The sequence below is a fragment of the Pelecanus crispus genome, chromosome 20 (assembly GCF_030463565.1).
Source record: "Pelecanus crispus isolate bPelCri1 chromosome 20, bPelCri1.pri, whole genome shotgun sequence".
In the NCBI taxonomy this organism is placed as follows: domain Eukaryota; kingdom Metazoa; phylum Chordata; class Aves; order Pelecaniformes; family Pelecanidae; genus Pelecanus; species Pelecanus crispus.
This window is the reverse complement of record NC_134662.1, coordinates 2,810,731-2,823,889: the sequence shown is the minus strand read 5'-3', so window position 1 is coordinate 2,823,889 and position 13,159 is coordinate 2,810,731. Positions and strand designations below refer to the sequence as shown.

Genomic DNA, 13,159 nt, shown 5'->3' with positions numbered 1-13,159 from the left:
TCCTGTCGCACTGGGCCTTGATGGTGTCTGCAGCGGGTGGCAGTGGTTTAACTGGGAACTGCCATTGTGAAGCTCGAGGGCGAAGGGTGCATGTCTTTGGGGGACAGGTTTGGATGACGCCGGCTCCCACAGGAAGCACGACCAGTGTCTGTGTTGGACCCAGGGGAGATTCCCGGTGCGGAGAGGAAGGGCGCAGTTCGGCGGCCCTCCGTTGCAGCTTTTGCCTTCCAGTTTTCCCACGGGGGTCACGCTGTGTCCCTAGTGCCCCTGGCATGTTTTACAGCACATCTGTCGGAAGTAGGTCCGGCTGCAGAACTTGAACTTCAGGACAAGCGGGCAGTAGGCCACCTTGTTCACATCCTTGCACTCTGGATGGGCGACAGAGGGAAGCAGGGTTACAGCTGCCTTGGGGGCAAGGAGCCCCAGGGGGACTTCTACCCAACCCTCTGCAAGCTCCTTTTGCACCCTGATGCCCAGCTCCTGGAGGCTGTTTGCCAGGAAGCAGCAAGATGCAGCCGTGCTGAGGAAGCTACCGAGAACCTCATTACTGAAAGCCTCTCTTTGCCAAGGTGCAGTTACTTCATTTATCAGGGTCACGGCATGCCAGTTTGGCCTGGGACCAGAGGGGACAGCATCAGGTCTCCCCACAAGAGCCTCACCCCACACCACAGCACCTAGAGCTCAAATGGGGCTGTGCTGGCTCTGGTGTCCCTGTACCATGTGGTGTCCGAGGCTGGCAGTGCTCCGCAATTCCTTCCCCAGTGCCCCTGTCTCCCTCACCTTCAGGGTTGTCTGTAGGTCCCGATTCACACTTGGTCTCGCACTGCTGCATGCCGGGTGGCTGCAGGGTCTCCATGCAGTCGCTGGACGGCTGCCCGGTGTGAGCCAGGCACTGGACGGATCTTCTTTGCTGGCCAAGGCCACACTGCGCAGAGCACTGCCAGGAAACAGCATAGCACAGAGCTGTGGTGGCTGCTAAGGCTTTTAATAACCCGGAGGAAGAGGGCCAGGTCTGAAGAGGTGATTGGGAACTTAAGAGGTGCAAAGGGTGCTGGATTCAGTCATCCCTTCCCTCTCCAGAAGCTGTGGGGACCTCACAGGCACAGTTGAGCACTGTGGCCCCGCTTCCTGAAAAGCTTGGTCTGAACCTCCAGGACTCAGCAAGGGTCTCTCTATCCAGCCCTAAATCAATGGCCTTTCCCCGGCCTCCTGCACCCCGATGTCACCCTGCAGCTCAAGGGGTGTTAGAGGGAAGGGAGGACTGCCAGCGTCACCCCACTGCAGGCACCAGGCTGGGCTGTGGCAGGGGGACCAGTGGTGGCCCCACTTGCAGACGGCCCAGCTCACCTCTGCATCCCAGTGCTCCCACTGCACTGCACTGCTCCCCATCCTCACTGCCCTACTGCCCCCCAGATACCCGTGGGGGCCCTCTAATGACTTCTGTGGGGCCCGGGAGACTCCCTGGGTCAGCTGTGTGCTTGGGACACCATCACAATTGCTTCCTGAGCCAAGGGGAGGGCAAAGAACACCGCCACGGAGTCTTGCTGCCCCCCCAAACAGTTGTGGTGGCCACATCAGGTTCTGCTGGCAGGTAAAAGCCTCATGTGCACTGGGATTTGAGGGGCTGGGGAGGCAGAGTCTGCTCCTTCAATAACTCCATGGGAAGGATGGTCCCTACCTCTCCCCACTCGCCAGTCACCCAGCGTGGTGGTGGGCAGCGCCGCAGGTTGCACCTCATGCTGGTCGGGGGCTTGGAGCCTTCGTAGCACTGGGAGGTGGGTAGTGTTGCACTGTGGTCACCGCTCTTGCAGAGGACAATGCGGTGGCGGAAACCTGGCCCGCAGCTTGGGGTGCACTGCAAAGAGAGGACACACGTGGTCAAGATGTACAGCAAAGAGCAGAGAGAGGCAGCACTGGCTCTTCCCACCACTGCTCCCACCTTGCCTGTCTCCTGAGCTACAAGACCATTTCCCACATTACGCTCTCCATGGCCAGCAGCCATCATTGATGCTCTGGCCTAGTGATTGACACTGTCATCCTAAGGACCAGTGCCATCAGAGAGGTGAGGGCCGATGTTAGGCACTTACCTCAGACCAGTCCAGGGCGACCCACTCTGGAGGGCATGTCTGATTATTGCAAGGCTCAAGCATCTTTGGCCGTGGATGGGTGCAAGAAGCATCATCCAAGGTCTTCTCCTCAGTGGCAGAGATCTTACGCTTGCAGAAGACGCTGCGTGTGCGGACACCTTCGTTGCAACTTCGGCTGCATTCAGACCAGTTCCCAATCACCCAGCTGGAGACAAGTAAACCAGCAAAGCTTGTGAGGGGCACGGTGGTCCACACTTGCCCCCATACTCCTGTACACAGCCCTATTCCTACTCTGGCCACAGCCTCCTGGGCAGCAATGTTTGAACCACAGAGTTCCTCCACATCTCCCTTTCCCCTCCAAGAGAGGGGCAAGGGCCAGCCAGGGAGGGGCTGGGACAATTTCTGAGGGACTGCACTGAGTATCTGCTCTGCACCAAAGGACCAGATGGGGAGGGCTCCTTTCTGCAAGTAGCACAGCAGCGCAGGAGGAGGTCACGCTACAGAGACCATCCTTGGCCAACACACCACGTGCTCAGCACATCTCTCACCCAGCCAGGCACGGTGTAGCCTCATGCACTGAGCACCGTGGTGGAAGCAGGTTTCTTCTGCTCCCTGCCTCACCACTGTCCCTTCCTGCAACGATGGGCTGTGCAGGTTGCGCACTGTTATTGTGCTCGTGATGGGGCACAGAGGAGAAAACTGCCCCCCTCGCTCCCCAGCAGAGCTGCTCCAGCCAGGTAGTGTCACCCCTGGGTACTGTGGCAGGGGACTCTGACTTGGCAATGGCAGAGAGGGGGGAATTTCACCCTCCTCCACACTGGCTTTTCCACCCACACTCCCTTGATCTGCTCCAAGCCATGGTACTCACGCTGGGGGGCATGGTTCGGTATTGCACGGCCTCTGTCGCTCTGGCATTTTGGTTTCGGGGCTACAGAAATGGTTGAAGACAGTTGAGCCATCGGAAAGTTTCTTGCATACTACAGACTGGATCTGGCTGCCTGCCGAGAAAAAGAGGCAAAGGAGAAACAGAGGAGGCTAGCGCTGAGCCAGGCTGCAGGTACGAGCCCCAGAGCTCTGCTCCCATGTGGGCAATGCGACGGGGAAGCCACTTGTCACTGCATCTCGTCAAGCCTGAACCTACTTCTCTGTTCATAACCAAGGCCTCTTTTGCCTCTAACATCTCCAGAAAAGAATGGATGGGGTGAAGGCTCACCAGCCAGGGCAGGACCCAGCAGAGCTTTTAGAGAATGGAGGATCGAATTGTTCCAAGGATCTCATCCTCAAATAAAACTGTTCTAACCTTGGCCTTGCGAGACTTTCTGGGCAGCACTGGGGGGAATAGCTGCAACAAGAGGGGGCAACACTTTGTTGAGGCCTAGCACGCAAGACCAGGTCCGGGGCCTTAGACTGAAACAGGGAACATGATTAAGCCTTGCTTTTGAAACTGCCTCTCTCTTCTTCTGAATACCAGCTCAGTCACTCGCAGCCAGGTTCTCCAGAGCCAGGAGACATGGAGCAAACCTTTGTGTCAATCGCCACGGGAACCAGCCCAAGGGATTCAGGGAAGCATCAGTGGTGCTTCAGTTCACAGACATGTAGATCTGAAGGCCAGAGGGGCTGTTGCGATCAGCTAACCTGTCCTGCATCGCACAAATAAATGAATTTCAAGCCCTGACACTCTGCCCACAAGATCATGCTGACTGACACCAGCTCACACGTAGCTGTGTGCAGGGTGGGAATATGTAGAAACCCAAGAGCTCCTTTAGAGCAAAGCAGATGCTAACGCCTGTGCGCTGTCTCACGTGGCCCAGACACAGTGCGTGGGGGTCACAGGAGTGCAGACACATGTCCCCCCCCAGCCGACATGGGGTCAAACCTCACCCCCTGCACACAGCACTGAGCATTTGGTCCACGGGGTGTAGTGCCAGGAGTACTGGTTCGAGGCATCCCTGCCGATGGGTGCATTGAACTTGTACCGGATCCCCTGCAGCTCTGTCCGCACAAGGACCTGCAGAGAAAGGCATCACCGAGGCATCAGTGCCACTGAAGTCCAGCACGGTCATGACTGCTTGTATGGCGTCCCATGACCTCATCATGCTCTCTAAAATCCAGGGCAGCTGGATTCCCCCCCTTCCCTTTCCAGTCCCTTCCAGCATTGACATGGCCAGTCACCAGTGATGACAGTGGTGCAGCCATGAAAGCGACACAATCAAAGAACAAGCTCCCATGCACTTACAGATCGAATCATTCCAAAGCCTGGCAGATTAGGGAGAGAGACCTGAGCATTTAGCCCAATTTTCCTCTGATCTCTGTGCCCCTTTACTCCAGACAGGGAGGACAGAGGCTGATTAGCTCCAATTCCCATGTAGTCATGGCAAGGTCTCGTTAGCCCAGACCAGGCCCATACCAGGTGGGGGTTTGAAGGAACCATGTTACCAACCATGACAAAGAGGGTGACGTTGGTGGGTCCCAAGGCCTCCAGGGACTCAGGCTCCTCTGGGGATCTCCTGTAGTGGAACGTTGTGCCTGCGATGTCAAAGCGCCGCGGGGGGTCGATGGAGAGCTTCCCGTTGATGTAATACTCGCCGCTCTCCCCTCTCAGCGCTGCGAGGACAGGGGAGCAAGGGTTAGCAGAAAGGCTGAACGCACCTGTATCCAGCGTCAGCTGGGCGCTTCTCATCTGCCAGGCTCAGAGCACTGCTGCAATAGAGGGTAAATATCATCAGCCTCATTTTACAGGTGGGGCAAATAAAGTAGGTGCCTGGGTCAGAGTCACACAGAAAGTTGCTAGCAGAGGTGGGACTAATGTACCCATCATCTTGTCTCAGCCTGCCCGCCACCTCACTGTGGAAGGATGCTGCTGCGGAGAGCTCAGCCAGCTGCCCGGCATGGTGATGGGGACACTTGGCAGTGTGACAAGCTGTGGCCATGAAGCCAGGCTCAAATCCAGCTGTGCAAACTGGGTCTTGGCTGCTGGGGCTACTGGAGGAGGCTGGTCCCCAGGATCCTGGCTGTGCTTGCCCAAGCGAGTCACTAGAGGGGGATCGGCTCGCTTGCTCGCTCCTGCTCGCATTCCCACGCTCTCCCTGCTCGCTCTCTGCCACCAACACCGCGCTGGCGCCCAGCTCTGCATCACTCCTGCCCTCGCTGCTGGTAACGACCTCATTGCCATGATGCCCTACAGCAGGGAGGATGCTTCATACTGATGAGGATGGAGGATGCTCCCTCCCCTCCCACTGGGGTGCATGCACAGATCCTGGAGTGGGAGAGACTGGTGGCAGCAGTTGAGAGAGATACGAGCTTGGACTGTGGCTCCAGTGCACAGAAATCCAGTTTGGACGGACATGAGAAGTCCCCGGTAAACCTGGGCCAGGCAGGGAGGGATGTTGGCAATCCCCGAACCCAGCAAAGGGAGCTGGCCTGGAGGGATGCTGCCAGGAGAGCCCCGCTGCGACCTCCCACTGGTGCTGGCATCTGGGCAGGCTCCTGCTCCTGGAGAGCCACTGCAGAGGCACCAGGCAGCAAGCCAGCAGTGAGCACCCCTGCCCACCTCTCCGCGATCACTGTCCATTGCTTGGAAGACAGAAAGAGAAGACAAGGGGAAAGAAAGAAGCCCGTTGTAAAAACCAGCCAGAGTCTAGCTGGAAAATTAAGCCCAAGGAAAATGTGAGCAGGTCTATTTTTAATCCCCAGCCCAACATGCTGGCGGAGGGGGGAATGCCAAGGAGCCACAGACAGCGCCAGGAACGGCGGGGTGTGGGGTTTGCTCAGGGTTACGCTGCTGAACAGTGAATGCAGGACGGAGGCAGCGCCGCAGCGAGGCAGGGCTGTGTGTGCCACGCTGACATGGCCCACGCTGGCTGGGGACACGCTGCCCTGCCAGCTGGACCTGCTGCCTTCCTCTGCCCCCAACCCCAGGCTGGGACCCCCAACCCCATCCTCTGCTGCAGTGGGAGGTGCTCCATGCTGGGCCTTTACCACGTCCTATTAACCACAGGGAAATGTCAGACCAAGGGGTGTCTGGCTGGGATTTCAGTGTCCCCCAGCCCCATCTCACCTAGGTAGTTGATGGAGAGGTTCAGCTCCCGGATGTCGATGTGGACGGAGCCCTTGGGAATCTGGATCACCTCCTCATAACCTGTGAGACAACCCGGGGCCGGTGAGCAGTGATGCTCAGCCTCCGAGCCCGGAGCCAACCCTGCCCTGAGCTGGATGGGAGTGTGTGCCACCCTGTCACCCCTCGGTTAAACACTAAATGAGATGCTGGCAGTGCAGAGGTGTTCGTTCAGCAACCCACTGCAATTAAACGGAAAAAGAACTACGGCCCACCAGGACAGTAGCTTGCTTGCTTTGCAGTGCAGGCTCTTGTGATGGGACTGGCTGTGCTGGGGAGGTGCTGTGGAGCTGGGATCTCCACGGGCATCTCCACAGCCTGGCTTGTGGGCAGCGTGAGCTGGGGAGCAGGGAAGGAGCTTGGGACTCTGCGCCAGGGACTTGGGTGCGAGCAGTGACTAGATCATGGCTTGGTCAGTGAACAGGAGCGATTTGCTCCCTGCTTGCAGCCTGGCCCTACCCTTTGGGGTGTTTCCCTGCAATACATCCCTGCCTGTCCTGCGCATCCCCAGGAGCAGGTGAAGCCGAGGAGGGACTCGAGGGTGGGTGATGCCGGCAGTGCTGGCCAGGCCGCTTGCTCCCTACCTCCCTCCGGCAGGGACTGGTTGAAGACGCCCTCAACGGTCTCACAGGAGCTGCCGTCTCCCCCACAGACGCGACACTTGTCCTCCTTTGAGTCAGAGCCCAGGACACGGTCGCAGCCCACATGCTGGAGGAAGGAGCAGCAGGGAATTAGCCATCCTGGTGGGGCTTCGTCCTCCCCACGCCTGATCTGCAGCATCCCAGAGAGCAGGGAATCCCCCTGGGCTCCACCTTACACCCCTCCATTGCACCAGACACCAGGCAGTGCTCAGTAACATCTGCTCTGCCCAGCCCCACCTTTCTGTCACCCCTCTCCAGGGACAGCCCTGGGGGGGGTCGGGTCTCCCTCCAAGGCTGGGGGCGCAGGCAGAAATCCCGTGGCTGTGGGACAAGGCAGAGGTTAGGGTGCCTGCATTGAGCTGGTAGAGCTGCAGCAGCCCAAGAAGAGCTGTGTCCCCGCAGCACCAGCATTGCAGTAGCAAGCCCATGCGAAGCCTCCGGCTCTGCCCCACTGCCACAGCACATGGGCTAGCAAGCAGGTTAGCAGCACGGCTGTGGCTACCTATGGTGCAATCCCCCTTTTGTTCCACAGTATATTCAGCCCCACAGAGACAAAGAGATCCCAGAGACACAGGAAGGGAGACAGACAGAGGGAGCCTGTCTGCCTGCCTGCCGGGGGACATTCACCACTCCCACAGTGCTATCTTATAACTAAACTTTTATAGCCCTCCAGATCCCATTTCAAGGGAAATATCAACTGCCTGGGACTACATGGGCTGTAAGTGCAGAGACCCGTTGCTAACGCAGGCCAATGTGGCACCCGGTGCATGGAGAGCGGACGGGCACAAGCCCGAGGTAGATGTGCTCCTGCTCCTGCTGGTGAACCGGGTGCCTGGGCAGAGGGGTGCCCATGTCTGAGCGGGCACGTGGAGGGGAGCGCTCCCCTGCCCGGGGCTCTGCCCTTGCCTCCCCATCCCTAGCCTGTCCCAGACCCCGGCAGCACCTTGCACTCCCCATTGACGCAGATGTCGTTGGAGTCCTGCCGGCACGGTGTCCCGTCCACCACGGCTGCGGCTCGTTCTGTGTAGAAGTTGAAACCCTCGGCCAGGCAGTTGAGGGAACAGGCTTTCACACCCCCTGGGAAAGAAGCAGAGGTTCAAATGACACCGCCGAGGAAAGATGTGGAGAGCCAGACCTGGATAACGGCTGCCTTAGCCTCCCCACGCCTCCATCCTGTGCCTGGCCCACTGCACAGCTCCAGGTGCCCAGGATGATGTCCCTGATGAGTGGACAGACCCATGGAGGGACCCAGGCACGCTTCTTATTGATCAGCACCGAGTCAAGACCCTTGAACCGGACACTGACACATGGTGAGGCACTGTCCCTTCTGCACAGCCTGGGAAACATAGGCTGTATGTGATGGGGAAGGAAACAAACTAAATTGTTCTTATCTGGTGTTGGTCACTCCTGGGACTCCTGGCACTTTACAAGGGCTGTCAACACCCTTGTGCCCATTCTACAGACAGGGAAACTGAGGTAGCAGCTCTTAAGTGACTTGTACAAGGTTTTTCAGCTATTAGACCAGAGCAACCAAGTTTTTCAGCTTCTAGACCAGATACTAGGCCAGAGCAACCACTTCTTTCTGTTCAAGACTGGTGGATACTGAGTCCTTCACAGCAAAGACGACGACAGCAGCGTGAGGATGAAGAGGAAGGATGCTCAAGTTATAGCTGAAATACCTGCTTCCCAACACCCCTTGCCAAAGCACTGGCTAAGGAACCGAGGCTGGATATCCGGATATTGGCTTATGGTGCCTGGGAGCAGGATGTGGGGCCTATTATGGAAGGAGACACCTGAGCAGAGCAGTTTCCTGCCTCCTGTCATTGCATTTTGGTGCAGATTGCAGCATTTGCTACCTTTACTGAGCATCCCAAGGAGACTCAACAGCGACCCTGGCAGAGAGATGCATGCCCGAGCTGTGGCAGTTCGCTCCTGCAGGCATCGGAAACAGTCGTGAGCCGTGTGCCAGAGCTGGGAAGCACCTATGTCAGGAGCAACTAAATATGCAGAACTTGCAACTTGATACAGCACATCAAACGGGCGGATGGAGGGGAGGGGTGGCCCAGCTGTGCCTGGGAGCACCTGAGCGCAGCTGGGGGGAAGAAAGAGCAAAGCTGGGAGGGTGAGGAACAGGAAGAGACACGAGAGGGGAATTCAGCAGCTTGGAGGCATGCTGTCGAGCAGGATGCCTGGGCAAGCCCCTAGAGAAAGTGCTCAACCAACCCACCTTCTGCAGAGCCAACCCCCCTGCAGAGCCAACCCCGCCCGCCGCAGCACCCTGGGCTCTCCCCCACCAGGCGAGGGAGCTCCAGGGCCACTGAGGGGGACAACGCAGGCATGACCCCGAAAACCCACAGCCATCTGACCACAGCATGCCTGGACCCCAGGTCTGTCCAGCCCGATCTCAGGTGCAAAACATCACCAGCAAGGTAAGCAAACATGAGTCACGAGGGACCTATGCTGGCTGCGGGATGTCCCAGCTCGGAGAGGCTTTGCCGCCAAGCCCCACTGGCAACTGCACACCCCGTGCATGCAACTGTCCCACCAGCCTGGGAGAGGGCCTTGTGTGGGCCCTTCCTGAGACGTATTTGTGATTTAGCCAGTGCTTGTTGGCTCAGGAGCGTCTCTCCTACCGGTGGCCGTGCCCCTGCCAGTGCAGCGGTGCGCTCCGTTCCCTGCATGGGACCCTTCGTCCCTGTCTGCGTGCAGCTCTCTAAGGCCGTGCTCTCTCCTGCCATCACTGGAGTGCAGGGCAGACTATGCAGTGAAGCAGAGCTGAGAAACAGCCAGAAACTTGGGCCTTTGTTTCAGGGCGCTCAGATGGGTTTTCTAAGCTATTCACATGCACTCCCTATTCCCTTCCTTGGCTGCAGCTACAAGGAAAAGCGAGACCCACTGCAGAGACCTTGCTGCAGTTCCCTGGTGGGCAGCTAACCCCTGCCACAGCCTGTTTCTCTCCTCCTCTAGCCACTTAGGAAAGGCCTGCAGATGGGGGATTTCTGCCCTTAACAGAAAAAGTCTTATGGAAGAGAAATGGGGAGAGGGAGAATGAAGGAGGGAGGGGGAGAGAGAGGGACGACCCTGCATTGGTATCTGCATCCTGACTGCGGCTGCTCCAGCGAGCCAGCTGGGCCACCTGAGCTCAGGACCAGTCCCCAGCACACCCTCCCTGGTGACAGCTTCCAGGCAGGATTTGCCCTTGGCAGCCAGCTCATCTTCCCACTGATCAGAGGAAAGCGGGGCTGGTATCACTGCCCAGCGTCTGTCGGGAACTGGACTTTCCTCAGCACTCAGCCAGCCAAGAGGTACTCAGGTGGTCTGGGCATCACCTTCTCCTTGTTAAGGTGGTTCAGGTGGTTCCTTAAAAAGGCACCTTTCTAAAGCCCTAGACCAGTGACAACTGTGTGTCCCCACAATAGCAACACAGCCAGGGTGAGTTCTGGACCTCAGAAAGATCCTTTGAAACAACACAACATGCCCTGACATTCCTGGAGATGGGAATTAAGGACTGTATTTTCACCAGCAACCAGGATCCAGCCCCTCCTCTCCCAGCACGTGAACCGTTTGGTGGGAGCTGCGCTTTTTGGGGCGGGAGCCTTGGGCCTGGCAGAGCAAGGCAGTGCTCTGCATCCTCCCAGGCCGGCTCACTGCTGCCCAGTGATACCCGCATCTGCAGGGCACGAGCGGGATCCCCAGCGCAAGCCCCATAAGGCATTTGGCAACAGAGGGGCAGGAGAGGCTCTGCAGTGCCCATTGTCACCTGGGCAAGCTGGGGCCACCACCACGGGGGGAGAGCCCACTTCCACAGAATGAGTGGGACCCCCTCAGCCTGCCCACTGCCCCGCGAATGTTACCAGTTGACCGGGAAACGAGCAGCAGACAAGACCGTACAACCCCGAAGAGCACAGGGTCTGCCCTAAACACTGTGCAGGTCCCCAGCCCCCTGCCCCCAGAGAGGCAACCCCCCCGGCCATGCATCAGCCCCCAGAGAGCTGCCCGCCCTTTGCTTTGGGCTGAGTAGTCCAAGGTCAGCAACAGCCAGGCCTGCCACGGGTACTCCTTTTTATCTTTAATACAACTATTAAAATAGAATAGAATAGTTTCAGTTGGCTGTGCGGTGCCTCAGAGGATGTTTTGTTCCTCCTGCCTGCCCTGTCCCATAGAGGAATTAAAGCGCATTACAATTTATGATGAGCAATCTCCTGTTTTCTGCAAGTGCCTGCTCCTCCCCATCCCTCTCCCAGCCCTGTGAGTTGCTCCACTCTCCCTTGACTCTTGCATCCGCCAAGAGCAAAATGAATAACTAAGCGAATAAAGCAAAATAAACAAACAATTAAAGCCGCATTCCACGAGGTATCTGCTGACTGTTGAGCTCCGAAAGGCTGAGCTCAGCGCTTCTTGCTGGGGATGTGTCTTGCGATCCTGGGGTCTGGGCTCCAGGACCATTATAAATCACTGCCAGAAAAACACACTGTACCAGCCCTGCGCAAAACCCGACCTCAACTTGCCAGTGACCCCACGGCTGGCGTCAGGCTTTCAGCGGGTGGCTCTTTCCCTTCCCGAATTCCCTGTGCGATCAGTGCCCTCCCCCATCCAAGCCAGTGGGGTACTCCTTGTCTTCAGGGTGCTCCGTGCCCAGGACATTTCCCCAAACTGCCATGGGGCCAGTGTCTGACAGGCAGACGGCACAAGCCCCCCTGCACCACTGCACCTTTTGGCAAGGGGGTGGCTCAAGGGTGCAGTGCCGAAGGCAGCGGCTGAGCTGAGCAGGGGAAGAGGCTCAGCAGAGGGCCAGCGTGGTGAACAGCTCCCAGAGTGGGGACACGTGCCCAAAAGCAACCTGAAGAGCAGATATGCTACCAGCTGGAGGGCAGAATGCCCAGGGACGAAGCTGCCAACAAGGATGGATTCGGGGGGGGCTGCTTGTGCCAGTGGGGAGGGAGAGACTGACACCTGCCACCCCAGAGCTCTCTGGACACCACTGGAAGAGCCCAGGAGGGAGTGACGGAAATGATGGCCAGCCCTCATTGCCTCCCCAATGCTGGGGTAGGGATGCCTCCAAGCAGAGGGGCTGCAGGAGCAAAACACGGGTCCTGAGAGCAGAACACCTGCAGCAAGGGGAAGACAAGAGGGGGCCATTCCCCAGGGGTCTGATCTATGACATGGAGGAGGTGGAGGGGCAAGGCAACTCCCCGCCTCCCCCAGAGATCTACCCCTGACACCTAAAGGACACCAGGTATCACAAAATCCTGCAGGCAAGTGAAGATGCAAGTACTCATGCTGCTGAAGTCATAGTCATAGAATCACAGAGGGGTTTGGGTTGGAAGGGACTTTCAAAGACCAGCCCCCCCTTGCCATGGGCAGGGACATCTTCTACCAGGTCAGGTTGCCCAAAGCCCCATCCAGCCTGACCTTGAACACTCCCAGGAATGGGGCATCCACAACCTCTCTGGGCAACCTGTTCCCATGTCTCGCTACCCTCATCATACACCGTTTCTTCCTTATGCCCACTCTAAACCTACCCTCTTTCCGTTTAAGACTGTTGCCCCTTGTCCTGGCACTACAGGCCTTGGTAAAAAGTCTCTCTCTGTCTTTCTTATAAGCCCCCTTTACGTGTTGAACGGCTGCAATCAGGTCTCCCTAATCCTGACAGAGCATCCAGACTCAGGCAAGGAAGTTCATGGTTGGAGGGGAACAGTGATGACACCTTACCACCTCCACGGTCCCAGCTGAGCTGAGGGTCCCGTGCGGACAGCCCATGCCATGAAGAGCTGATCCTGCTAACCCTGGCTGACATCTCCCAGGCAGGTGCGTGTCAGCACGCACGATTTCTCAAGAGCTGGGAGATGGGCACTCTCCCAGCCAGGGGCTTGGCTCCCAGAACAGACTGCTGCTTCCAGCACCTCTCTACTCATGTGAACGTGCCTCAGTTTTCCTACCTGGGCCACTGCAGAGGAAGACAGTGATACCCTTTGACACTGAATAAACAAAACATAACTGCTAAACAACACGGCTCCTCGTGACCATTACCCACAGCCGACCTGGAGAGCTGAGACAGGGAGCTCCCAGATCCCTTCAGGACACAATCGTGCCAATGCTCACAGCTTCCTGGGAAAGGGACAAGGTTTCATCACCTTATTTTATGGAAGAGGAAGCTGAAGCAGAGAGAGAGAGGAAGGGGCTTTTTCTGAAAGCCAAAGCAAAAATCTGTCAGAGCCAGATTACAATTCAAGGGCCGATGTTCAACTGGCCAACCATCCGCTGGACTCACACCACTGGGCCATGCCTGGGGAAGAGAGAGGTCCAAGCAAGGGCAG

General features: G+C 57.6%; 1 protein-coding gene across 1 annotated transcript in view; it reads right to left on the bottom strand.

Annotated features, from left to right (window-relative positions):
• Positions 1-258: 258 nt before the first annotated feature.
• Positions 259-13,159, bottom strand: part of ADAMTS10 (ADAM metallopeptidase with thrombospondin type 1 motif 10) — a 44,028-nt gene continuing 31,127 nt past the window's right edge. The window contains exons 15-24 of the mRNA XM_009485262.2: positions 7,786-7,919; positions 6,786-6,909; positions 6,145-6,225; positions 4,528-4,691; positions 3,969-4,095; positions 2,956-3,085; positions 2,088-2,292; positions 1,679-1,855; positions 781-937; positions 259-368 (exon numbers count right to left, since the gene is read on the bottom strand). Coding sequence (XP_009483537.1) covers positions 259-368; positions 781-937; positions 1,679-1,855; positions 2,088-2,292; positions 2,956-3,085; positions 3,969-4,095; positions 4,528-4,691; positions 6,145-6,225; positions 6,786-6,909; positions 7,786-7,919 — 1,409 coding nt within the window. The remainder of the gene's footprint in view (positions 369-780; positions 938-1,678; positions 1,856-2,087; positions 2,293-2,955; positions 3,086-3,968; positions 4,096-4,527; positions 4,692-6,144; positions 6,226-6,785; positions 6,910-7,785; positions 7,920-13,159) is intronic.